Here is a 27,180-nt window from a genome sequence, read left to right as displayed (position 1 = left end):
ATGTGGAAAACAGGCAAATAGCCTTCCTGCCCCCAGAATTTATGAAAAGTTTCTCCCAGGCTTCAATTAGCTGAAATAATGAAACAGCTGGTTCCATTGCATACTGAAGACCTGCCTTCTCCAGTCTGAGGTGAGGCGCTTGCTGGGAGCTCAGCCCTGACTTGTGTGTGTAGAAGGACTGGTCTGAGCAAGGAACAAGCAAGCAAAGCAGCAGGTGCACTGCCTCTCCCGAGAAAGGATATCTTCCCTAGAGGATGTACTGACAATGCTTTGTAAAAGAGGAGGTTCCCTTAGCCAACTAATCAATGGTTATTTTGGTTCCATTTTAAATGGTTGCTCTTTTGTTACTGAGAAAATGTAGCTGCTGCAAAAAAACCTCTAAAAGGTGCTTGTATGCATGACACTTAACATTTTAATTCAGCATCACCTGTTTTGTTGCAGGTTTTCAGTTCTGTTTCTTCTGGCATTTGAGAAGCAACCTCAGGGGGGACCACTGTTAGCATCAGACAGCTCACCTCTGAAGTCTGATGTCACCAAGTTGCAGGTGTTTGAAAGCTGAGGTTACATCACTACAGTTAGCTGCCTAGTTTAGAAAATTCTTTACAGAATGTTACGGGTAAATATATTTTTATTATTAGAATAGTGTTATTCTACATTTTAGCTAACAGAAGACTTGTAAAGAGACCTGCCTTAAAAAGGATGCCGTTCTGCATACATTAGTGATACCTTTTACAGCTGTAGCCTGTTGAATTTTCACTCGAAATTCCCTGATAAAAGGAAAAAATATTGTATTTTATAATGCATAGAAGAGCATGAACACAACATCTTTTTTTTTTTTTTTTTAAGGATTTTTTTCCCAGAGTTTCTCATATTTTTTGGTCTGATTTTAAGTTTGGAAAATCGGAAGTTGGGTAAGTTTTTAATTGTAGATGTATTCTGGCAATTAGTGTCCACTTCTATGGAATTACTGGCCCCTCATATTTAAGGATAACGGTAACTGTTAATCCTCTGCCAAAGATGGAACTGCAGCATAGTATTTAAACAGTGTATAATAAAAATATTCCATAAATGTATCTTAAAATGCCCAAATTCAGCTTTATGTAAAACTTAATAAATCTTGTTTTTCACAAAAAGAAATGTACTTAGTGCCTTAGCTTGTGCTAAAAAAAAATCAATCTGTAAGAAAGCAGAATTTTGGTGTTACAGATATTTCAAACACCAGTACTTGTTTAGTGTTTGGAGATCTCGCAGCTGAATCGAAAGCTTATGTTTTAAGTTGTTGATAAAAGTTGAAATCTCTAGCACTTGTGGGAAGTATCTACTACTGTTGCTCTGAGTTCCACTCAAACAGTTCTACTGGTTTAATGACCTAAATGGCTGTTAAAACTTAGTTTATAGAAAAAGACAAAGCTTTCCTTAAAGAATGAGCTTAAGCTCCACATGCTAATGAGCAGATGTTTCTAGGGCACTTGTGTTGCTTGTATGAGGCTAACTGGAATATGTATTTTGATTGAAAGTTGTCTAGGAAAGATTTGCACTTGTTTTCTGTTCCATCTTCAAAAGTACACATCTTATGTGTAGTAGTTATCAAGGCATAAACTGATGAACTATGTAAGGGCAATTCTGCAAAATCACCAGCAGATCAAAGATTTTAGTTGTGTAAATGAACCTGACAGTCCTATTTTTCCCACAAGGCATGGCAGCTTCATGGGAAAAGAACTCTAAAATTACTAATTTAGTATGAGGAAGTGGTTTATGAGCCAAAGTCAAAGGTGGTATTATTCTCTGGAGGTAGAGAAGGCACAGGACAACTGCTCAATTCATTGTAATGCTGAAGTGACAAGAGAATAGTTCAGGTTTGTACATGAAGTTCTGATTGTGTACAGTACACAAGACCGTATGACCTGTTTGAAACTGTGCTGTGAATTTATTCTGCTTTATCAAACCTGTAACCATACATCTGGGTATTTTTCTTGGGCATAGATACATGTGCGGACTTAAATGTTTACTGAACTGGTTCTTCAAAAGGCAGTTTGCAAGGTTGGGGAAGAATGGCCTCTACTTTCGAGGCACAAATCCTACTGCAGTTGTGAAAAACCACTGATTTTGATGCTCCTGTTGGTACACTAGAAGAGCACAGGCACTGCACAGTATTTGAAGAAAGGTTACCAGCTGACATACTTGAACCCGGGTTGGACCTCGGCAGGTTTTTTGATTCAACATCTGGCATCACTGAAATTTGGTAGTCTTAAAATAGCCTAAAAATTATTCTGCATGTTAAACACCAAATCTTCATTGCATCTGTGCACTGCACTTGTGGGTTACCGCTTTTGTGTGGCTCCAGGTCTCAAACTGAAAACCCTTAACTTCATTCCCATGTCATTTACCAGCTCTTTGGAAAACCTTGATAAGTTAACGCAAACTCGACTCGACTCGACTCGGCTCGCCTGCGCCGTGGGCCCCCGTGTTCGTATTCATGCCCTGGCCGACTTCTTGCCGCCGGCCTCCCGGGGCTTTGTTGCTGGGTAGATTTTAAGGAGCTGCTGTCTGATTGGCTGCCGTGCATGCTCCCCCAGCCAATCGGATGAGGGCTCGGGTCCGTTCCCGCGCAGGGCCGGACCTGCGGCTGGCGCGTCCCGCGGGACGCGGAGGGGGCGCGGGGCCGCAGCGGGCTCCCCCTCGGGTGCGCCTGCGAAATTACAAGGCTCTGCGGCAGGGGAAAATGCCGCTTGTTTCTTAAACCGCGAACTTCGATACTGGCTATTAAACACGGGGGAGGGGGAATAAGCTAAAGATTTTTTTCCAGTCACAGTGGACCTTTTTTGCTGGATGTGCACTAGGTGAAATAGGACAGGATGGTGACGTAATTTTTTCTTAGAAAATGGCACATTCTTCTTTCACTTTGTTCAGCCAACACTAACATAATTTTAGCCTAAAACGGAGGAAAAGTCAAATCGTCTGGTGTGCTGTAAGAAATATTATTTGCACTTACCATATGTCCTTTGCTTTGTTTATTACATTTTAAAATAAAGGCATAGTCGTATGTGGATCTCAGTAGGCTGGTGGTATCTTGCATTCAGTCAGATCAGTAGACTTGTATTAGTGGTAGAAAAAATTAGAACGTTAGTTCAGTGCATGTTCTGTAAGAATAGATCGTAAATGGTTATTTTTCTTCTTTGAAAATAGTTTTTAAATTTCTGACAACTTGTATCAACGTTGCTTTAGAGGATTTCAACTGAAAACTGCTTTTTATGAACCGCTACTTAAAAGGTAGGTTCTGTTCACGGCTTTCATTCTCTGGAACTCTCCATCTAGAACAGAATTCTGACCATTTGCTGCCTCGCTTTCCTTGGTTTGGCTATGCTACATTTAAGTAGACTTGCATATTTGAGCATTTGATTTTCATGATCAAAGGCTTTACTTCCTCCATGTAGTTATTATGTTTTGGCAAATGTCTTATGGTTAATGGTGCTTTTGGCTAGCACTGCTTGCACGCCAGGAACCCTGTGCTGATGCTGTTCTAGACCGGTAATACCATGCAAACCCCATTGTGCACTGTTTAGATTCCAGTTTTCCCACTCCCCCTTCCCACCCCCCCTCTATGTTTCCATGACCTTCTCTTTGTCTGTTGCCTGTTACCAGGCGGGATTCAGGCAGCTGCTTACTGATTGGCTAACGTTTCAAGCAGCTTTTGGACTGCTCATAGGAGCACACGATTATAGGCTAATCCATAGCAGCAACTTCTTTGTTGCTTTAGAGCTGCGATCTCTCTGCAGAGTAATAATAATAAAAAAAAAGATACAGAGGGAAAAACTAATGGGCTGAGGAATCCTTCTTGTATTCCTAGCTGCACTGCCACATTTTGGTTTTGCTATGGTAGCACACATTTGGTCATGAGGAAGAAATCTCCAAATATTATTGGAGGGAGGTGCCTGATGGTGTGTTTGTGTGTCTCATGCTGAAGTATATATGACTTTAAAGCTTAAAATGAAAAAGAGAATTTTCATAAATTGTACCTAAACAAATAGACACAATGTTTGTGTGCGTTGGTTTCAAAATTTCTTGTGTTTAAAAAGTCAAAACAAAAAAAGCAGCCCTAAACCTACCACCTTTTTAAAAGCATTTAACCCATACACATTTATTTCTGCATGGGGCAGTCGTTTTGTGCATGATATTTAGCTGTTAGCCAGTGTTTAGTGTTCATCTTTTGATCTCATCTGTGCTTATAATTTTGTCACGGTAGCTTTTACTGGATATTCTTTGGTTGCAAAAGATTGTGGGATTGAGCTGAAAATACGCATGAGTTATAATAACCTTCTGTACAAATGCCTTTCTTTGAAATAAAAGATGTCCCTCTATTGGCTTGGGGCCTGGGCTACTCATTTCCTTTTTATGACTTGGTCACATGATGAGTAAAAACTGAAAATACCCAGGCATCAGTTGAGGGAAGCGCAGAGCTAAACTTGTGTTAGTTAAGTATAAAGGGAGGGTACCAACATACATACATTTAGAACACTACCAGTTTTAAATGTTTTAATTGTGCAGAAACCTGCTCAGGAGTTGCTCTCTTTGAAAGACTGGAAGGCAGTATTTATTAGATGGCTGCTGATTGGCTTCCCCCGATATGACTAAACCTGTCTGGACCGGTTACCGATTTAATTGTTCTTTCTGTCACTCGGCTCTCACATGGAGATGCATTACTTGGCTGCAGTGTGCTCCCTTGTGGGTATGGATGGAAACGCTTTAAGGCTGGTCTGCAGTGATACATGATATTTAGCTGTTAACCAGCGTTTAGCGTTCATCTTTTAATCTCATCTATGCTTATAATTTTGTCACAGTAGCTATTATTGGATATTCTTTGGTTGCAAAAGATTGTGGGATTGAGCTGAAAATACGTATGAGTTACTCGTAACCATCTAACAATGAAATTTTGAGGAGCCTTTTTTTGTACAGGTTCACTTAGAGGTGTATTAGAGTTTTGTTTTTAAACTAGATTTTGGATAATATTCTAGGATATGAAGTAAACGAAATTTTGAAATATATTAGAAATTCAAGCTTATTCAGTATTTTTTTAAAGAAAAAAGTAAGGATGCATCAATGTAAAGGTATTCTGATGTTTGATTTTTAAGACTGCTATTCTTGGCAAATTTAAAAAGGAAGTGCTCTTTGTTTTACTCTGTATTTACAGTGTTTTATATTAAAAATATGAGTGAAAGACTGCTTAGATGATTAAGGAAACCAGATCAGAAAAACACTTAATTTGTTTTGTCTGTTATGATTGCTGAAGTGATTCACTTATGAATTTGATTTTAAGTTGTCTGTGAACATTTTATTAATCTGTTAGTATATCTTTTGGTTAGAGGAAAGGCAGGATTGTGAATTTTGTAATATAAGAATTTTTAGATTCAGGGTAATGCTCATAAAATGCTTATAAAAGGAAGCACTGTAGTCTAGGAGATCAAACTACTTGTCTGTCTTAATTTTGATGTAAAGGCCTTGTATCCTTGTACTACGTTAACAGAAGTCTCGCTAGCTAGTCACCTATTAGGATCTCTTGGAATTGTTCAAGGTTAGCTGAGCCTGGAATCTTCTATTTTTTTCAAATGGCTCTGCAATATATATAGAAAGATAAAATAAATGTAAAATGATGGACCAAGAGTATCTCTTACATTTATACGAAAAGAGAGACTGCTGGCTTTTACATTAACACAATATCTGTTTCTAGCTAGAAAACCTCATTATCTAGAAAACCTCATTATGTGGCTTTGCTATAATAATAATAATGCAAGATAACTGATGTAGAATGTATAGTCAGAATATTCCTACATAATTTTATAGTGTGACCTCAGTGATCTTTACATACATGTGTTTGTGCAGCATACGTAGAAACTTGTATTCACTTTTTCTGAGGACAAATTTAAGTGTGTTGTCAGATGTTTGTTTTCGTAGATAACAGTTAAGCCAGTTTGCTTTAAAATGGGCTAAATGCTGCAGTCTTAGGGATGCTGTACTTTGATAATTTTTACCTTCACAATTCTTTCTGAACTTTTTTTAAGGGTCAAGATGGATAGCACAGATGAACCTCAGAAGAAAGTCTTTAAAGCACGAAAAACAATGAGAGCAAGTGATCGACAACAACTTGAAGCTGTCTATAAGGTTAAAGAGGAGCTGTTGAAAACAACTGAAGTTAAATTGTTAAATGGAAAGCATGAGAATGGAGATTCTGATTTAAATTCCTGTTTAAGCAGTACAGACTGTATGGAGGAGAAGAGGGAAGTTAATGGCCTAGTGGACTTGTGTGCTAACTTGGAAGAAGGAAGAACAGCTTCTGATGACATTAGTGAAGCCAAAAGCCCTGAAAGTAGGGCAGGGGACATAGTCAATGACATAGAACCCAAACCTCTAACACTGTCTCCAGAGAATATTACTCTTGAGCAGGACAAAAGTACTGATAGTGCTTTAGATTGTAAAGCTGAAAATGGAGTGGTTGGTAGCAATAAAGATAACTTCCATGAAGAAAATAATACAAAAGATCATTTGGACCAAAGAGAGAGTAACATCCCATCAGAAGGTGAAAGTAAATCAGTTTGTGATATTAGTGACTCTTCTGAAGTGAACGGAGAAAAAAATGACATACCTATTAATTCCAATTCATCTGTTGAGGAAAAGAGGACTGAAGAAGTAACTGTTGAAGACACTGTTGGAGAAGATGCCATCTCTAGCAGCATGGAAGCTAACCAGGAACCAAAGGACAAACAAGACGGCACTGCAGGTCTGTCAGAAACCACTGTTCAGAAGACAGGTGAGCCAAGTGGAAGTACCTTGGACAATACTGTGGAATCTATGGAAACAGATGAAATTATTCCAATTTTGGAAAAACTGGCCCCTGCTGAAGATGAACTGAGCTGTTTTTCTAAAAGTTCTCTACTTCCAGGGGATGACACAGTCCCAGATTTAGAAGAGAAAATAGACAACTGTTTGGGTTCACCATCCAAGCAGGAAAGCAATGAAAGTCTGCCAAAAGAGGCTTTCTTAGTACTGTCTGATGAAGAGGATCCCTGTGATGAGAAGGAGGAACGTGCTGAAGTGCTACTACCAAACAAGTCAAGTCTTCCAGGTAAGAATTTTATAAATTGGTAGTTTTGATTCAAGTCCATGTTTTTGTTCACTTCTTAAAATGACACACTTGTGACGTGTCTAAATTAAAAAGGCAGTCTTACCCACCAGTTCTGTGTTATGTAGTCTTACAGTTTTCATGGATGGAATTTGAGGCCCAGAAAAAAAGAAAGTTTTAACACCAAAAAACTGTCATGTTTGGGATCTGGTTTGTTTGGTTTGGTTTTTTTTCCTCATGCTCTTTGCAAACTGGGGTGGCGTGGTGGTGGAAGAAGAGGAAAGATGAGTAATTGCCAGACATGGAACAGAAAGATTTGTGGGAATAGAAATGTTTACATTTACTGTTCTTGAGCAGAAGAAAGCATTTCAACTTTCTTTTAACATGCAAATAGATAGCAAGAATAACATGCTGGTAATCCAGGCATGCCACAAGTTCCATTTGTTTTTTTTTTTTGTTTGTTTTTTTCACCAAAAGACAGTATTAGGAAGTTTTAAGGAAAAACACGTTATGGTTTTCATGCTATATACCTTTTATTTATTTAATTCATAGTGGTTTTTATCTAAATTTTATCTGACTATGCCAAGTGATAAACATTCGAAAGTGTAGGAGACTGGTAGTCTCTTCAAGTAGTTAGCAGAAGATTTTTTTATGTTTAACTGAATGGATATCTTATATCATGTATTATTGTCAGTTTTTAAAGCATATTTATTTTTTTCACATAGGGCACTCATTGTCATACCATTGAACTTCTGAAAATAAAACGGGTGAATAATCTACAGATAAACTGACACTGCTCTTTTATCTATAATTAAGCTGTTGTTTTAAATTATCTTGGTTTCCTTTTTTCATTTTTTTTCCCCGTTGCATAGTTTTTTATGAAATTATGACCATGCTAACACAACGTGTTTAAACATGCTTGACTGGGTAGGAATCCCATAGATTAAACAAGATTCAGGTGTCTTTCAATCTCTGGAAAGTTAGTAACCATAGTTTCTCAATTCTTGTTTCACTAATGATGAAATTCTGTCTTTCACTAATGTGTGATGGCATTCGGTCTAAACAACTAGAGAAAGGGAGATAAGAATACGTCTCTTTAGCCATGTTTCAGACTCTTCCTCCTTTTCTGGTATTTACCTTCAAATTTGTGCCAGTTAAACAGAGAAAAGGCAGGTTCCATAGTTTCTTCTAAGAATCTGATTTAAGTGTTAGGTGTTGCTGACATTGCAAAGTGATACCACTGTTGTGCAATTAGCCATACAGAAACTATTTGGAAGTGGGGGGTGGCAAGGACAAAGAACATTGTGTGAACTTGTGTCAAAATGTATAAAATGTGCATCACAAATAAATTGATCATTCTTGTTCTTACCACAGTTTAAGGGTTCTTTCATTGGAGATAAATTAAATTAGCATAGCAGGGTTGGTTTTTTCATCTTAGCAAAGGAGAAAACACACTATGGTCACAGATGAGTGTTTGCTCTGGAGCAGAAAGACAGAAGTGAATATTAAATATTGGAATACAGTTTGCAGAAGTCTAAAATTATTGTATCCCGCAATATTTTTTTCAAATTTTCACTTTTGGTGGTGGGACAAGTTCTCTTGACTAGTTGTTTTATTTATTGGTTATGACAGTTTATGACTTTTACAGTTGCATGACTGTAACTGGGACTGTTCTTGAACTCTGGCCACTGTGAAGTATGTTCTGTCCTTGACCAGCAGTTACCTGTTAATTTCTGTGTTCTAAGCTTCATAAAGCTTGCCCATCAAGTTGCAGAGAAGGGAATTTTTCTGAATAGTACACTCTCTGTGAAATGTTTCAAGCAGATCTCTTGGGGACCAATTTTGTACTAAATTTAACAGGATATTAATACACAAAATTTTGCAGTCCTTTCACCAGTATCAGTCTTTCAATAACAAAGATAATAGCAGAGAGGTTGCAGGAACAGGAAGCAATTGTATGAGAAAACAGGTAGAGTTGTTGTAAGAAGATAGAGGTTAACTTTTGGAAAGAGTCTGAGAATTAAATCTGTGGAGATGGTATGGAGATCATTTGAAGGTGCTATATTGGAGGCACAGGTACAAACTCCTCAGTTAAAAAGTATGATTTTCAAAAACCTCAGACAAAACCCAGCCTGGCTAAACAACAACGTAAATAATGCTACTTAGAAGATGGGCAGATTAATAGAATCTTTTAATAGCTATGTTGACACTTAAGATTTTTGTAACAGCAGATCATACATTAGAAAATCTTGGAGCTCTTTGGGTAGATAAACAAGCACGTGACAAGGAAGACCTGATTGATGTATTTGAATTCTTTTGGATATCCAAACACAAATAATTTCTTACCAAGGACTTTGGAAACTGAACTGTCTTCAGGTAAGATGCCAAGTCCTTATGGAGGAAATAATAATTTGAAGAATGGAAAGTTAATCTAAGATGATCTGTTCCAGAGACTGTGCTGTGCAACAGAATTAATAACGTACCTAAAATGGTGACTAGTGAGGTGATGGTTTGCTAATGATACTATGAAGAGCTGTAGAAGAATCTTACAGTGCTGAATGACTAGGGTATAAAAATAGCAGATGAAACTCACTGTGCTTAAGTACAAAGTGGTACAGATGAGTATGAAAATGTTCATAGCTTGATAGAAAGACAGAACTGACTCATCACTCCATGATGATTTTCCAGGATTATAGTAGGTAATTTTGTGAAAACATTGACACAGTAACAGTTGAAGAAAGCAAATAAAGAATGCTAGGAATAAATTAAGAAATTGAGGAAAACTTCACTAGGGGACACCAAGCTCTTATATGTTTTGTATAATTCTCTTTCCCCTCCCCATATCAAAGAAGATGTCACAGAAGTGGAAAGAGTACATGAAAGAGCAACAGGGAAGATGATGAAATTGCAAAGTAGTTTGATGGTTTTTATTCCAACCTCCTATCTAAAGCAGGTCCAATTATATCAGATGGCTCAGGGACCTTGGCAGTTTACTTTTATCCATTTCCAAGGATGGATATACCACAACTTCTTCTTGGGTAGCCTAATATTTAGCCAACTTCAACAGTGAAAAACTTTGTGCTAAATTGTTACCAGCTGTGTTGCAACTTGTGTCTGTTGCTGCCTCTCCTGTTGCTGTGCATTTTAAAGACTAGTGGCTTCATCTTGTCTTTGCCCTCCCATTATGTAATGGAAGGCGGCGATACAATCTCCAGGTAGTCTTCACTTGTTAAGGCTGAGCAAATCCAGTTCTGTCATCTGCTCATATAGCATGTACTTCATCCCCTTGATCTTTCTGGTGACCCTCCACTGGACTTGCTGTGATTTTTGTCAGTGCCTTTCTAGTATCCAAAAACCAGACATAGTGCTGCAGATAGGGGTTTCTCAAGTGCTGGACAGAGAAGAATCACTTCCCTTATCCTGCTGGACATACTTCTTGTTAATACAGCCTGAAATGCTGTTGAACTTACTTCACACTATTGACTAATGTTCAAATTGTTTTCCACCAGGAATCAAGACCCTGTTCTACAAAGTCCTGTTCTAGCCAGTCAACCCCCAGCCTGTCTTAATGCATAGGATTATTCTATCCCAGATGCAGGACTTTGCATTTGCACTTGCTGCACTTTGTGTTAGCCCATTTTTCCAGCCTGCCAGTGTGCCTCTGAATAGCAGCTGTGCCCTGCAGAATATTTGCCATTCCTTCCAGTTTGTATCTGCAAACTTGCCAGCTGTGATCTCCTGCCCACAGGTCCAGTTCATTAGTAAGTACGATAAACTGCATTAGCCCAGTATGGATCCCTGAAGACTGCCTCTGGTGCTAAGCCACCGGATGGACTATATACCGCTGATACCAATTCTTTGAGCCCATCATAAAAAGCTACCAGGTCTGTCAGACACGATTGGCCCTTACTAAATCCAAGCTGAATACTGCCCATAACCTTTCTTTCCTTTGTGTGCCTGGCAATGGCTTGCTATGAGGAATATTTTTCCATAACTCCCCAAGATGTCAGGTGAGGCCAACCGGCCTGTAGTTTCCATGAATCATCCTCCTTGACTGTCTTGAAGATGACTCTGACATTTCCCTTTTCCCAGTCATTAGAAGCTTCACTTAGTTGCCATGAAGATGGTAGAGAGGGGTCTCACAATGCCACCAGCTTTCCTCCTCAGCATTCTTGGGTACATCTCGTCTGTTCCTGTGGACTTCTCTATCCACCTGGATGGCATGTGCTCTAGCTCTGTCTTCTTGACTGTGGGATAGCAGTTCACTTATGCAGATTCTGCCAGGGTCTCTCTCTCTGCTTTCAGGAACCTAGGAGGGAAATTTGCCAGTGAAAAATGGAGACAGAGAAATTAAATACCTCAGCATTTTCCATGTACACAGTCATTAGGTTGCCTGGCCCAGTGAGTAGTGACTCCACAATTTTCCTTAGTCTTTTGCTGCCATTGTAGTTATAGAAGCTCTTCTTGTACATTACATCCCTTCCTGGCTTCAATTCCAGTTGGGCTTTGGCTTTTTTTATTCCATTCCTGCACAACTGGACAATGTGCCTGTATTCCTCTTGCTTCCTCCTTCTGTGTAATTCTTTTTTACACTAGACATCTGTCAGGAGGTCCCTGTTCACCTATGCCGGCTTTCTTCCATGCTGTTTCTATGTTCTTCTGCACATTGAAATGAACTGTTCTCACTCTTTGAGGAAGCTGTCCTTGAAGAACAGCTCTTCCACATCCTTTTGCTTTCCAGCTTAGCTCCCTTTGGGATACTACCGAGTAGGTCCTGAATAAGGTGAAATATGCCGTCTGGAATGCAAGGACTGTAATGATACTTGTCCTGCTGACTTCTTGCAGGATTTTTAATTCCACAGCCTGCAGGTTGCTGCAGGTGAACCTATTCTTGACCTTCATGTGCCAGACCTGTTCTTCTTTGTGAATAACAAACCAAACAGAGCAACTCTCCAAGTTGACTCACCAGTCGTCTGTGTCAAGAAATTGTCTCCAGCACACTCCGGAAACCACCTGGATTGTGCCAAATCATAAGCCCTTCCAGTTAAGGTACATCCAGGAGTCAGTCCTAAGACCCGCAATTGTGTGAGATGGCTCTATTGACTTTCTCTCCTTGATTAAGTAGTCTGTAGTAAGAGCCTTGCACAACATTGCCCATGTTGCTTTGTCACCTTCTCTTTGCCCACAACCACTCAACGGGCTCATCACCCATCCCAGGGCTAAGCTCTGGGCACTCCTCTGCATAAAGCACAACCACCCCTCACTCTTTCCAGCCTGTCTTTCTTGAAGAGGCTGTTGCAACGCTGTAGTCATTTAGGCTATCCCACCAAGTCTCTGTAATGCAAATGAAATAATAATTTTGTGGTTGTGTTAGGGACTAGTAATTCCTCTTGTTTCTTGTGCTGCATTTGTTTACAGGTACTTGAGATGATGAACCCTGAGTCATGATGCTTTCACCAAGGACAAGCAAGCACCTTCCCTGTCATGCTGTTCCCCAGATGTTTCCTCACTGCGTCCCGTACCTCAACTTCACCTTATGAAAACCATTCCCTTCCATGCCTGGTTTCAGCTCTTCCTCAGTAGGTTAGCAAGCCTGCTTGCAGAATGCTTGTTCGAATTTGTCAGATGGATACAGTCCCTGCTCAGTAATTTTTAATTATCACAGTGAAAGGTGTAAAAACCTTGCCTGCAACGCCTGTCATTCAGTGAGGTGTTGATCTTCTGCATGCATGCACTTTTACTAGACCTCTTTTTCTTGGCCTAGTTCATTGTGAGGATTGGTGATACTGCTACTTTGTGCCCTTGTGCACCTTGCCCTTTTCTGCAGAGATCCGTTGTTGCTCTTGGTATGCTTAGAATTCATTCAGGTAGGATTATTGGTGCCCCTGTGGATAAAAAGCAAGAGGTAATAGGTTGAGGACCAGATGAGCCTTGGTACCCTCTTTGCAATATTGGGGATCCAGGCCATCAGCAAACAGCTAATGTCTTGAGGCATCAGGCTAGGTGGGTACCTCCTGTGGGAAGGAGTCCCTAGTGGCTATCACTAGTCTCTCCTTTATGCAGGCAGCTGGTTCTGGATGCAGGTGGCTTTGATGCTTCCATTAATAGAAGATTTTCCTCTTAATGTGTTCCATCAGTGCTGTATCTGTTCAGTAACTGCAGATTTGCAGGTAGAGAGGGAGTCTTCATTCTGCTGGAACTCATAGGCTTCTTACCTACTTAATTTTAAAAAATCTCCTTTTCTTACTATTTTGAATACAGTCTCTAGCTGTCCCTATTGCCTTGCAATGTGGGGCTCGGGTTTTTGTCTGTGCAGGGTCATAGTTATCCCCTCTTTGTCCATTCTGTACAGTCAGCTCATCTCCTCCTACAGCTTCTTCACTTTCTGACTTGGATCAGAGAGAGAACTTCTAGACGAGGATGGACTGTATTTTAGAGTAGGATCTTTCAGCCTGAAAAAGAGATGTAGGAGAGATGTGACAAAGTTCTGTAAGTGGTAAGTGGTATGAAGAATGGATATTTGCTATCTTTTCCTCTACAAAAACTTCATGTAACAAATGGAGGAAAGGAAAAATATGAGAGGCAAGATCAAGGCATGTAAGGAAGAGGTAGTTCTCCCTGTGGAGAACCTATGGAGCGCCTTGCTAGCAACACTGTGACTGCTAAAAGTTTACCTACGTTGTTCTTCTGTGGAAGAGCAATTTTTTTTGAGGGCAGTCAAGCACAGAAACCCTAAGGCTGTGGAGGTCTTCCACCAGTGATTTTTCAGAAAGCTGAGAAAGTTTTCTGGGACTGTGTTAACTGTTCTTTCCTCATATTCTCTACTTGCTCATCTACTGTTGACATGAAAATGTTGGAGATAGGATCTTGGATTAGATGAACAGTTGGTTTTGCCTAGTGCAGCTGTTGCTGTGTTCTTTCTCTTACCTAATTTGTACACTCTCAAGTTTGACTAAGCGAGTATGTCTACCAAAGCAAATCTTAGGTCTTTCTTTCTCAGAATTGCTAGCACTTTGGGTGCATTCTAGACACCTCCATTCTAGGCTTCTTTACAGCAATGGCATTTCATGCCCTCCAGGGATAGTTTGAAAGAGAGCTTACTTATTACTGATCTTTGTTAAGGGAGTCTGAAGCCAAGCACCACACTCAAGTACAACCTTTTAAGAATAAAGTGCAGTTAATATTTAAAAGAATATAGCTTGTCTTCTAGAAGGTAGTGTTTGAAGAGAACTTCAGAGCATATAAATGACAGTTAAACAACTAAACATGCACTTTTGTTCCTGTGTTGTGATAGAACTAGCTGTCAAAATTTCTGAATTCACAAACAGGAAAATAAGTTACACTTAAATGTCACAGATGAAACCACTTTTCTGCAGTAATTTTATATTTCTGGTTTTTACTTCAAAAAGGGATAATGGAAGGCTTTCAGAGAGTTGATGCAAAAAATAATTTCAGCATTTCAGAAACAAACTTTACACTAGAAAGCTTAAAAGAGCATAAGTTTTGTGCATCCAGTAGAAGAGTAAAGAGGTCCACAGTATCTGTAAGCGGCAGCTGAATAAATGGTGGAAAGAGGTTTCTTTATTGCAGTAGACAAAGACACAACCACTGCAGTTTTGATCCACAGGGTTTTTCCAACAAGAAATCAGGCACGCTTCTGTCGGGCAGACTTTGGAGAACCGTTTAATGGATGTTGGATTAATCAATTGTAATCTCTAAGTCCTTTATGGGTTTTTTTTCAACTAAAAATGAGAAGAGAAAGAAGAGAATATTGTGCCTTGTGTTTGAATTGCTTTATAATTTTTTAAAATTTAATGATAGGCAGGAGGACTTGTGACCAAATAATAGAGTAGTTCATGTTGGGAGGGACCTGAAAGTCTCTAGTCCAGTCTCCTGCTCAAAGTAGGGTCAGCTGTGAGATTAGACAAGGTAGCTCAGAACTTTATCCAGTCAGGTCTTAAACTTCCACAGATGAAGAATGGACAATCTCTCTGGTCAGCCTGTTCCAATTATTCTCTTCATGTTGGAAGTGTTTTTCTTTCCATCAGTTGGAATCTCTTGTTTCTGCTCACATGTGTTGCACCTTTACAATGAGTCTGGATCCATCTTCTCAAAAGCCACCTTACAGGTATTGAAAAGCTGTTTTTAAATCTCCATTAAGATTTGTCTTCTCCATGCTGAATAAGCCCAGCTCCTTCAGCTTCTCTTAGAGGTTGTGTTTCCCAGCCCCTTAGCAGTCTCTTGCTCCTTACTGAGAGATGGCATAACAAGCACCAAGGGCAATAATCACTTCTTACGCTGTACTGGCTCTGTTCCTGTGAATGTAGCTCAGGATGCTGTGGACCTCCTTTGCTGCCAAGACATGCTGTTGGCTTGTGCTTTGCTTGCTGTCTATGCAAGTCCTTCAAGCAGAGTTGCTCCCCCAGCCATGTGTCATTGCAAGGGCTCTCTCTTCCCAGGTGCAGAACTTCTGTATTTGTCCTTGAATATCACAAAGCATTTGTCATCCTGTTTCTCCACCTTTTCTAGGTCATGATGATTCCTTTGAAAATACATGAATCTATGATTTCTTCCTAAACAAAAATAGTAAAATCCTGTCAAGTTTCATGTGAAGAATCTGTATTTCTGTTTTATAATAACTTTTGGGTAGAGTTTGATCAAGGATTTGCTACTTAGAAAGGCTATGCATTTCTACTTTCTTGTGATAGCTGTCTGTGCACATCAGTTCTAGCCAATCTGTAAAGAGAATGTTGCAGTTATAGGATAATGGAATAGTGAAAGTATGTCTGTGCAGTCCAGAGTAACTTGGAAATAGTGTTCAAATGTTTTTAGGATTACTCTTATTTGCACTTACATGTATATTTTGGCAGAACTGACATTGAAATATGCATCCAGTCAGTCCCTAAGCATATGTACGTGCTTGCAGATGTAGAAATTATTCAAAGGTATTTTCAACTGTTTAGTGACAGGTAAATCACCTAGTAAAAAAAAAGAAAGATAAACACCTTTGTGTTCAGATCCATGGCAAATAGTGTGACTTAAAGCAACTGTGTGATAAATAAAATGATAATGATTACCATTTTTTTAAGGGATTGCATTTGTTGCTTCTGCCTGTCTAGCATCACAATAACAAGATTGCATCTTAGTGAAAAATAAGCTGATAGCCAACTGTAAAATTATCTCAGTATTATGGTTTGAGCCTTCCTAACTAAAGAGGCTTAAACCACTTTTAGTTAAATGAGCTAAATTTGTTCACAGAGTGATGGAGGTTTGTAAGGAAGGGACTTCCTCATCCCTGAAATTACTTCTTTCTCTACATAGAACTCAAAACATTCAGCATCTTTCAGCTAAATATTAAAATCTGTAAATTGTGGGAAAAGTACTCTTGAACTTAACTACTCCTTTATATTTTTAGGTAAATGAGTCCTATTTTATTGATAACAAATACATGATGCTTATCTATAAGTCTTAAAAAACACATGGCATAGGCACTATGCTATTTTATTACCTTAAAAATAAATCAGATTGGTTTTGAAGAATTTATGTGGTATGGATATTACTCCTTGCATAAATTAACAAAATGAAAAATCTCATCATTTCAGATTTTCTGACACCTTTTTCTGATTTATTAGGTGACATTTTAAATCATTCAGATGTTCTTCATAGTAGAAGTTAAATTTAGTGTTAAGAGAGCAACAAGTATATTTTTGCAGACAGAGCTTCCTCTAAAAAAGCTAGTAAACTGCTGCAATAGCATAATGAAAATAGGAAATCGGAGAAGTGTGCAGATCAAGATGTACCAAGGCAGTGCTGACCTGTTATATTCTGGGTAGATTTAATGTAATCTTAAAAGTGATAGTTCTAGGTTGTATCTAACGGGCATAGGAGGTGGCAAATACAGCCTGCATGAAACACGTGATGGAAGTTCATGGAACATACAATAAAAGCTTTCAGGAAGCATTAGCGTTTTTCATTTTAACCTGTGTGTATTCTGGCATGTTATTTCAGATTTTTCTTTATTTAAGAATTTACTAAACTGTATGTTTTTAAATGATTAGTCTTAAATTGTGGTACTTTGTATTAGGAAAAAACTTGAAATGAAAATTCATATTTGTTAAAAAAAGAAGAATCTAGGCCATTTCTACCACAAAGATTATTGCGTGAATTTGCCAATTTCAAATAAATAGAGAAGCATATTAGTATTTTGTTACTGAAATTTTTATACTTTTTTTCTAGGTGAAAAATAAACTAAAATAATTTATTGGTAACTTTTAACTACATTAAAAATGCATTGTTTAATTTCATAGGTAACTTTGAGACATTCTGTTGATACTTAAAGATAAGCAAATCCAGAAGTGAATCTTACTGTGTTTTATGGTAGTTCAGATTTTTGCTCTGAAGGTATCCTCTGATTTTTTTTAAATCTCTGCATTCCCTCTGTGTCATACTTATTTCTCTTGCCTTCCCCAACATGTTTTTTCATAAGTATTCTGAGTTTGCTATTCAAAGTGGGACTCTTCAGAGACTTCTGTAGGTCACATAAGTTAAGTAACACATGGGGTTTTTTCTTCTGTTTATAGAAGAGGTGGAGGAGGAGACAAGAAAGGAGTGTGAGGAGGATAAAGAAGGAGAAGAGACCCACAAAGAAGAAGAGAAACACACAGAGAAAAGTACGTAATATTACAATTATGCTTCACTGGTGGCACATTCTAGAAACACAGAATCATTGACGTTGGAAGGGATCTTTGGAGATTATCTAGTCCAAACTCCCTGCTCAAAACAGGTCAACTAGAGCAATTAGCTCAGAACCATGTCCAGGCAGGTTTTGTCTATCTCCACAGGTGGAGACTCCACAACCTTCCAGTGTTCCACTTTTACTGTTTGATTACCCTCACAGTAAAAAAGTTTTGATATGTTTGAATGGAATTCCTGTATTTCAGTTTGCATCCATTTTTCCCATCCTTTTACTGGTATTCACAGAGAGACTTAGTCTGTCTTTTTTCACTCTCCACCCATCAGGTAATTTATGCACATTATAAAAATCTCCCCTGACTGCCTTCTCCAGTTGAACAATGCCAGCTGTTATTTCCTCATATGATGGATGTGCTAGTATGTAAAACATGTTGGTGCTCCTAACTGAAGTCTATCTGGTATGCACATGTTTTTCTTGTATTTAGAAGCCCCAAACTAGACACAAGACTCAAGGTTCAGTCTCACAGTTCTGATTATAGGGTAATAATTACCTCCCTCAACCTGCTGATGATACTCTTCCTTGGGCTTGGCTGATGTTGTTGGCCTTCTTTGCCAACAGGGCACATTGCTGGCTCATGTTCAACTCAGTGTGCTTTGAAGACCTCCAGGGCCTTTTCTGCAAAGCTGTTTTCCAGCTGGTCAGTCCCCAGCCTGTTCTAGTACATGAGTTTAATACCACCCAACTGTAGGACTTCGCATTTTGTTGAACTTTATGAGATTCTCATTTGCCTATTTCTCCAGCTTGTCAAGGTGACACCAGCAGCATAACCATCTAGTGTAGCAACCACTCCTTTCAATTTTGTATCATCTGCAAGTTCCTGAGGATGCCCTCCATCCCATTATCTAGGTCATTAATGAAGACATTAGTGTTGATACCAGTATCATCTGCTGGTACACATTATAGTGACAAGCTCCAACTGGACTTTGTACCACTAATCACAGCTCTTGGAGCCCAACAGTTGAGCCAGTCTGTTTATCTAGGCCATACTTCGTGAGTCTTCTCTGAGGGTGTTTTGGGTGTCAAAAGCATTTCTAAAGAGAAGAAAAACAGCATCCACTGCTCTCCACTTGCACACCAAGCCAGTCATCTCATCATAGAAGGCTGTCAGGCTCATGAAGCATGATTTTCCCTTGATAAATCCATTTTGACTGTTCACCATCACCTTCTCTAATATGTTTAAAAATGATTTCTAGAATTACTTGCTCTATCACATTCTCAGGGATTGAGGTGAGGCTGACCATTCAGTAATTCACTGGGTCCTTTTTGCCCTTCTTGAATATTAGAAGAAAGCAAATGTCCCTTCTGTCCTCAGGAACCTTCTGGTGTTGCCACAACCTTTCAGAGGTTGAGAGTGGCCTTGCAGTCACCTCAGCCAGCTTCCTCGGCACTTGTGAGTGCACCCCTCTGTCTTGGATGAACTTGTGTATGTCTGGTTTGTTTAAATGTTAACTCAATGCGTCTCCACTGAAAGTGAGTCTGCTTTTGCTCCAGACTGTCCCACTGGTCTCAGGAAGCTGGCATTGCTGAAGGCAATTCTTCTCATTAAAGTCTGAAGCAAAGATGGCATTGAGTTCCTGGGGGTTTTTTTGTGTCCTTTTTCTGCGTCACATGCTCCCTTGCCTCATTGAGCAGGGGGGACGTAGTTTTCTTTGTTTTGCTTTTGCTGGTCTTATACTGGTAGAAACTCTTCTTGTTGCCTTTCATGTCCCTCACCAGATTCAGATCAAGGTAAATTTTGGCTTTCCTAAGCTAATTCCCACCCACATAGTGCCTTTGTCTTTCTCATAGGTCACTAGCAGATGGGGGGCCTCCATCCCCTGCAGGCAGGGAGTCACTTGCTGCTCATATGTGGTGCTACTGCATGGCTTAGGCTTCGCCAGCTCAGATGTTTCACTGGGCGCATGTCCCAGCTCCATATCTGCTATGAAGGCACTGAACCAAATTTGTCATTGTCCTATACATCTGCAGGCAGAGTGGAAGCTGCTGTCCTGGTGCTTCCAGCTTTTGTCATTCTAGGAGTCTCTTATTTCCCGTCTGGATAAGCTCAGGCTCTGGCTATGCCTCTTTTAGTACAGCCAGGTGTTGCAGTTCATGAGGTTGCAGTGTCTTGTAATATATCCAATCTGTTTATCAATTATTTCTGATGCTGTGCCATCCCCTGACCTCCTCCCATAGCTCCTTTAACGTGGTGTGCTGGGTTTGTGTGGCAGGGTTTTTGGTAGCAGGGGAGGGGGCTACAGGGGTGGCCCCCTGTGGGAACCTTCTTGAAAGCTCCAAGTTGGACCCACACCTGGCCAAAGCTGAGCCAATTAGCAGTGGTGGCCGTGCCTCTGTGATGATGTATTTAAGAAGGGAAATTGAGAGGGGTTTGGTAGCTTGTGAGGAGGCTTTACAGAGAAGCACACCTTTGTGAACACCAAGGTCAGTGGAAGGATGTGGGAGGAGGTGCACCAGAGCAGAGAGCACCCCTATATCCCATGGTGATAGGGCATGGCCACTCCCTCTTGCCACCCATGGGGGTCACTGGGGGAGCAGAGGTTTGCCTGTGCCCTGTGGAGGACCCTTGGGACTCTCTGCAAAGAAGCATCCCCCGCTGTTGTAGTTTGGCACTGGGAGGACTGCAGCATGTGGAAGTGAACCGCAGTGGATCATCTCAAGAAGAATGCATCCTGTGGGGAGGACTCACAACAGAGAAAGTTTTTGGAGGACTGTCTCCCGTGAGAGATGTCACGTGGAGCAGGGGCAAGAACGCAGAAGAGTGCTTCTTCCCCCCTTGCAGAAAGAAGCAGCAGCAGCATGACTGTGTATGCCAAAATGTCTTGCTAACTTTTTTTTTTACTGAGAATAGAGTAGGTCAGTGTAACTTTTGGAATGTGCAGACACAGCTGAATTTTGGTGCTTTTGTAAAGGAGAAAGGAGTTTGAAGATAAGGTAATAAATGAGACAGTCTGGCCTATTCTTAAAGATAACAGGAACAAGGACAGGACAAACTGAAACAAACAAGCTCAAGACACACCACCTCCTAACAGACCTTTGTGAGCATATGTGAACACTGAGGTCAACCAGCAGACATGGTGAGGAAGAATACTGACAACCACCAGAAACCCCTTGAGACCACTACCCAGCAAGAAAGCACATGTGTAATTAGGATGCAAATACTATAACTAGTTCCAGGAAATCTAATGCATATGTAACTAATTTCTCAGAAAAATTATTAATATATATGATCACACTATATATTAGCTGCTGCTTTATAGATCTTGAGCGTGCTCACTTTTTGCAAAGCTATTTGTGTGTGCACCCAGGGCTGCAATAAAGAATGCCTGCTTTCTGAAACTCCAAAGCGAGTCTTAAAGAGTTCCTCTACTGGCTTTTACGGTAACAACTGCACTGTCCATCCCCTGCCCCTGTGTTGCTGGGGAAGGAGGTAGAGATACTGGGAACAAAACTGAGCCAGGGAAGAAGGGAGGGATAGGGAGAGGTGTTTTTAAGATGAGCTAATGCTTCTCACTGCCCCATTCTGTCAGGTGGTGTTGTTCTTAGTGTTTTGAATTAAAGTGATGTCCTCTTTTCTTCCCCTAAGGTGCCTGTCTTTTGCCGAGTGACTGTAATTGGGTGATCCCCCTCTCCCTGTTCTTATCTCGATTTCTGAGCCTTCATTTTCTCCTTCCCAGCGCTGGTGGTGAAGGGATGAATGAACAGCTGGGTGGTGCTCATTTGCCCTCTGGGCTCAAACCATGACACTTGGCAACACAGCTCTCCTGCTGGTTTGCACCTTCTGTAGCCAAGAAGCTCATCTCCCTCTGCCGTAGCCTCAGCCAGAATGGGAGGTACTACAGAATCCCTGCAGCTGAAGCCTTATCTTCCCCAAAATAGCTCAGTCTGGGCAGAGGCTTTACATTACCTGAGAGTTGTTCTGGTAGCTTCTGGATACCACACCATGTGGCACATCACCACAGCTACTGAGCGCAGGGACCATCCCCCATCTGTGCATCCTGCTGCGAAAAGTCCTCTGGAAGCTCCTCTCTGGGAGCTGTACTCCAGGCAGCAATAGTAAAAGCCTCTCCCAAGTACCTGCTGCAAGGGTGATTGAGCTTCCATAAGAAATCAGCTAGAACATCAGCACAGAGCACCCTTTGATCAAGAACAGCTGACACAGCTCATTAGAAGCTGCAAGAGATCCTGGAAGTCACAGCCTCCTTTAGCCTTTCCACTAGTAGAAAGCACCCTGAAGCTCTTCAGAGAGAATCAAACTGCAGTAAAATGGTCTGTAGCATCTGCCTCAGAAGAAATAACCTGAACTTTAAACATGTTCTGCTAAACAGGTAGTAGCTCTTGCATGTTACACACTACTTGTACTGTTCAGTGGTTAGGCTTTTTCTAAAGAGGGACTAGAAGACAGTTGTATGGAAGATCCTAATAAACTTTTCTTCACTAGTCTGAGAATAGTGTTCTAGCCAGATTTCTTTTTTATGTCTACAAGTTTTTCTGATGGATGGAAGTTGGAGCTTTCCCCCTTCATTTTCCACTATTTACTGTTGTTATGTAAAATATGAAAAACTTCTACCATAGACATTTATATTGCTTGCAAATATTTAGCATTCTGCAAATGTTTATGAAGACCCCTGTGGCCCTATAACTTACCTGAAATTTGAGGACCTACATTTTCACAAACTTCTAAAAATAACTTAGGTTTCCATGCAGATTTTAAAATACTACCTTTTAATAATTTTATTACATTAGTGTATTTTTAGAGCAATTCAAATAAGAAACAATCAGAACTCTAGCCATCAAAAAAATCAGACTGTAAGAAATTTGTGAAGTTAGAAATAGAACTCACAGAGTGTGTGTAAAACAAGTAAAGTAAAAATGGCTGTGAAAAGTATCTATCCGTTATGCTGTTTCAGTCTGCAGGGGAGTCTTCATTGATGTACTACTAATTCTGTCTTTCTGTGTCATTCTTGAGTTTGGGGACTGTGGTCTTTGTCATTTTGATGGTAGTCAGGTACCCACACTATGCTCTGTAGGTTCCATTCCTGACAATCTACCTAGGCTTCTTGTGTGGCTTCTTTTATGTGTGGATCTCTAGAGGATACAGTGCCAGGACCTGGAGGAATGCTTGAGATTTCTGGTTCTTTTGTGCTTCATTGCTGTGATGAAAATGACTTTTATAATAAAGTTCTGTTTTGGGCCTGGTTTTTAGTTAGATTTTTACTTTTCTTCTTATCTAAGAAGTAAGAAAAAGGTTTGAATGTTTATTTCAGTCAGGGATTGGAGGTACAGGTTAAAACTTCATGGGAGGTAGAAAAAAGGGTCCTTGATGACACAGCGAGAATGAGATATAGTTCCTTTTTCAGAAGAGGGTTTAGTTTTGCTTCTCAGAAGCCATGTTTCATTCTAGAATGATGCTGATAGGAGCAGGAAGTGATACAGTGATACTATAGCCATTTTGCATTTGGGGCAGTGGTTTGGTGAATCACAAAGCAGAACTCTTAGAAGGGCAGCAATGTACAGACACTAAAGGGGCTGCTTTTCTGCTTTGATGTCATCAAACATTTTCAAAAGACTTCTTACTGGTTTAGGATGAGAAAGCTTAAAATGGGGACAAACAAAACTTCATAATAATTGCAGCATTCTGCAGATAACTGTTTTTTCAAAGATGCCCCAGGAGTAGTTGTATCTAATTGTTCCAGGTGAAGTGTCAAGGAGAAAGCGTTCCAAATCTGAGGACATGGACAGTGTTCATTCTAAACGTCGTCGGTACATGGGAGAAGATTATGAAGCAGAACTCCAAGTAAAAATTACAGCCAGAAAGGATGTTGACCAAAAATTAGAAAAGGTAATGGCAAATACACACCTGTCACTTGTCTTACCATCTTTGAATTAACTGTCCTTTCCCACATGCTCTCTGCCCCCCCAAACTCTCAGTTTTTGTTGTTGAAAATTGGATGCAATTCAAACAACAAAGGTGGCTTAATTCATATAAAGTCCTATATAGCCCTACTTCTAAGAATAGACCAAATATAATTTGAAAACTATTCTGAAAAGGTATATTTGAAATGTATTAAATATTTGAACTCTTAAGTCTCACGTGGAGAATCTTAGCATTGGAGGTATTTCAGTATGGTAAATGTTTATATGTGGTGCGCTTTATTGTGTGCCTAGCTTTAAATAAAGTTCTGTCTCCAAACAAGAGTGCAATCAGCATAGCATTTTGCAGATTTTTGTATAGCCTGATTGCACCGTTAGCATGTAAAGAAACCTATGGTGTTGAAGAAAAAAAAATTGTGCCCTTCTTTCAATAGTTAGTTAGCTAGTGCATGTTGTAACTTTAATGTGGGATACAAAAAACTGAACTATGTTTGTTGCTTGTTTATTTTTGTTTTCTAAGGAAAATGTTTGCAGTAGGTATAGGAGGGAAAAAAATTTTAAATAATAAGTGTATCAAGTAAACTTTGCAGAAATCAATATCTTTTTTTCATTTTTAGCTTCTGAAAGAAAAGCAACATGGCATTTTTGCTAGGCAAAGGTGCATGTCAGAAATAAAGTTTTGTTGAATGTCTTTTAGTTTTTGTTCTTTGAATGCCAGTGTCCTTCTCAAGAACAGAGAATCAAGAGGAAAAATTAATTTGTGTAAACACAGCACTTTATGAAAATACCTGCTGTTGTTAAGGTTCTTCTGATATTCAGTAAGGTTTTATACACTTCACTTACCATACTGCAATGAAATTAATTCCTTGGATTAATGGCAAAGAATGAGCATTTGTATTTACCAAAATAGATGTTCTTAGCTGTGCAACCACATGTTTATTGGTGACTACAGATTTATTTGATTGACAGGGCACAGCTGTTGTCATTGTTCTGTTTGTAGCCGGATACTTGTTAAAAGTTGAGAATATTTTTATAGATGATCTCACAAATTCTGGAATTGCATTGTTACATTTTTTAAAAATAATAATTTTGCAGGTTATCCAGAGACTGTTAGAAGAAAAAATTACTGCTTTACAGTGTGCTGTATTTGACAAGACTCTGGCAGACTTGAAAACACGAATAGAAAAAGTAGAATGTAACAAGAGGCATAAAACTGTGCTTACTGAACTACAGGTGAGTGAGTGTGTGTTGAACTGTAGACTAGAGTCAAATTTAAAATAAGGCCCTCAACATTTAGTAGTAAGTCTCCTGTAGTTGTCAGTAGGGAAGTAATTTTGACTTCACAAAGGGAAGGGGTGGAAGCAACAAATACTGATGTTGCTTTTGAGTTCTAAAATTCTCTTGCCCTACTCAGAAAGAAGAAAGCAATCAGTTAATCATCAAAAAACCCCAAAGCAAGTCTTCCTTCTGGCAAACTGATTCATTAGCTCTTAGTAAGTTGCTCTTGCAGTCTTTTGTTCCGTTTAGACATTATTCAGATAAATGTTAAGTATGAAAATGTCTAATGCCTGAAATGTGAAGCCAGAAATTTCCTTAAAAATGAAAGAGCACAGAAAGGAGAGGACAGTAGCATGTTGTAGAATGTTCAAACAAGAACATAATACTTATTCATGTAACTTCCCCAGAAACTAAATAATTACGTCCTATCAGGGAAGCGAATAGCTGGTGTTGAATGCAGTAAGCTTTCTTGTATTCTTTGTAGAAACAATGTACATAGCGATGACCTGAGGAGCACCACAAAAATCAAAGAATTTTGATAGGACAAGACAATTAAAAGCTTATGTCATAAAAATTCAAACAGTAAGGCCATTTTACTTTTAACATTAAAAAAGTATGAAGTTTGCCAGACCAGTTCATACTATATAACTCTTCCCTCTTGCTGCCCCAGACGTTTTATGGTGACTTTTGAAGTACTAAGATGCTTTCAGCATACTTACCAGTGTCTTTAGCCATCAACTACAGTGTTAACATTGTATAAGGCTGTGAATGTGTTGATGTTAATATACTCAGAACCTAAGCTTATGTGGTTTTATTATACAAGGTGCTTCAAAACACCTCTGTGTTGTAAAAGGTAACAAATTGAAATATAAACGTAACTAAAGGCAGACTGTAATTGTAGCCTGCCATGTTGGTTTTTAAAAATGTGGAAGACGTGAGGTTTCTAAATGGACCAGCTCCTTCTATGTCATGAAGTTCTGAAATCATGGTATATGAAACTCCATTAGAAAACTTCTATTATTATTAGAAAACTTCCATTCTTCTAGTCATTACCTAGTGTTTTTGAGGAGTTCATATAAAGAATTTAATTATTCTTTCTGTGGAAAAAAAAAAAAAAGAGAGAGAAGGTAGCTGCGTAGAACAAGTGGCACAGCTACTGCGTCCAGATAAGTCAGCCATCAGAACTGCAGCCTAGACAGGGTAAATTATGATTCTGTAATGCTGAGATAATTACAGAAGGAATGGTCACCAAATGGTGTTTTGTGGGAAGCACAGGTAAAAGACAAGATGTAAGAATGGTGCTGAAGAATATAATGAACCTGACACCTGGAACATAGAATAGAGTAGTACAAAGCTGTCAGTAAGGTATGATAGGTAGTGTATCAGTTCTAGGGAGAAATAGGATAAATGGGGGAAGAGTAGATAAATTGAAAGGCAAAAAGGGGTGCATTTCTCAGTATGGTTGGTACATAAGGCACTGAAAGAGTGAAATGCTTTCAGTTGCTTTCATTCATGCAGAATATTGTTTGATCCTCTGCAAGATGGGTTCTGTTTGTGCAGTTGCAAATAGGAAGGAAAATAATACAGGTTGTCTCTAACATTTCTTGAATGTGATACAAGTGTGTGTCTTTCTGCTGCTCAGAAGTAATATAGTTGTACTGTATTTCAAGGAAGAAGAATTTCCCCTAATACGAAAATAGCCTTTGACTTGATGTCTTCATTATGTATCTTCTAGTTTGTATAATTTCTTTGATGGTTCTTGGGGAGTATATTTATGGTCTTTGTTTGTTTGTTTTCATCTTATTCCCATTTAGGCTAAAATTGCTAGATTGACAAAGCGGTTTGGAGCAGCCAGGGAGGACTTGAAGAAAAGACAGGAAGTAAGAACTAGATTTGTTATATTTGTTTTTCTGAGTTAGCCTAAACTTTGTGTTGAAATTTTGAAAAGAAATTTTATATGCATAAAAAAGTGACCTGATTATTCAGTGGTGTTCACAAAGTAGGTTTATCTTGTTTGGTTAAAGGCAGTAATATGAAAGAATGGTCTTTTAACACGTTATGTAATTCTGGTTTGTACAGAAGGTTCTTTAGACATTATTAGTGTGAAAGCACCTCAAACTGTATGTAAGTAAATCTCATTTACCTCAATGTGAAAGTATAGAGT

At 39.3% G+C, this 27,180-nt stretch overlaps 1 protein-coding gene across 7 annotated transcripts in view; it reads left to right on the top strand.

Moving 5' to 3' along the window:
* ATF7IP (activating transcription factor 7 interacting protein) overlaps positions 1 to 27,180 on the top strand; it is a 109,885-nt gene that overhangs the window by 45,246 nt on the left and 37,459 nt on the right. For 5 of the 7 annotated variants that reach the window (XM_074902621.1, XM_074902620.1, XM_074902614.1 and 2 more), the window contains exons 2-6: positions 6,057 to 7,117; positions 17,695 to 17,784; positions 23,561 to 23,706; positions 24,834 to 24,971; positions 26,831 to 26,896. In XM_074902621.1, the coding sequence (XP_074758722.1) occupies positions 6,064 to 7,117; positions 17,695 to 17,784; positions 23,561 to 23,706; positions 24,834 to 24,971; positions 26,831 to 26,896 (1,494 nt within the window). In that variant the 5' untranslated portion in view covers positions 6,057 to 6,063. Of the gene's footprint in view, positions 1 to 2,737; positions 2,969 to 3,186; positions 3,271 to 6,056; positions 7,118 to 17,694; positions 17,785 to 23,560; positions 23,707 to 24,833; positions 24,972 to 26,830; positions 26,897 to 27,180 lie in introns of those variants that run through there. The other 2 variants (XM_074902616.1, XM_074902618.1) reach the window with 2 other exon arrangements.

Source organism: Athene noctua, chromosome 3, assembly GCF_965140245.1.
Source record: "Athene noctua chromosome 3, bAthNoc1.hap1.1, whole genome shotgun sequence".
Classification (NCBI taxonomy): Eukaryota; Metazoa; Chordata; class Aves; order Strigiformes; family Strigidae; genus Athene; species Athene noctua.
This window is presented reverse-complemented; position numbering and strand designations above follow the sequence as displayed.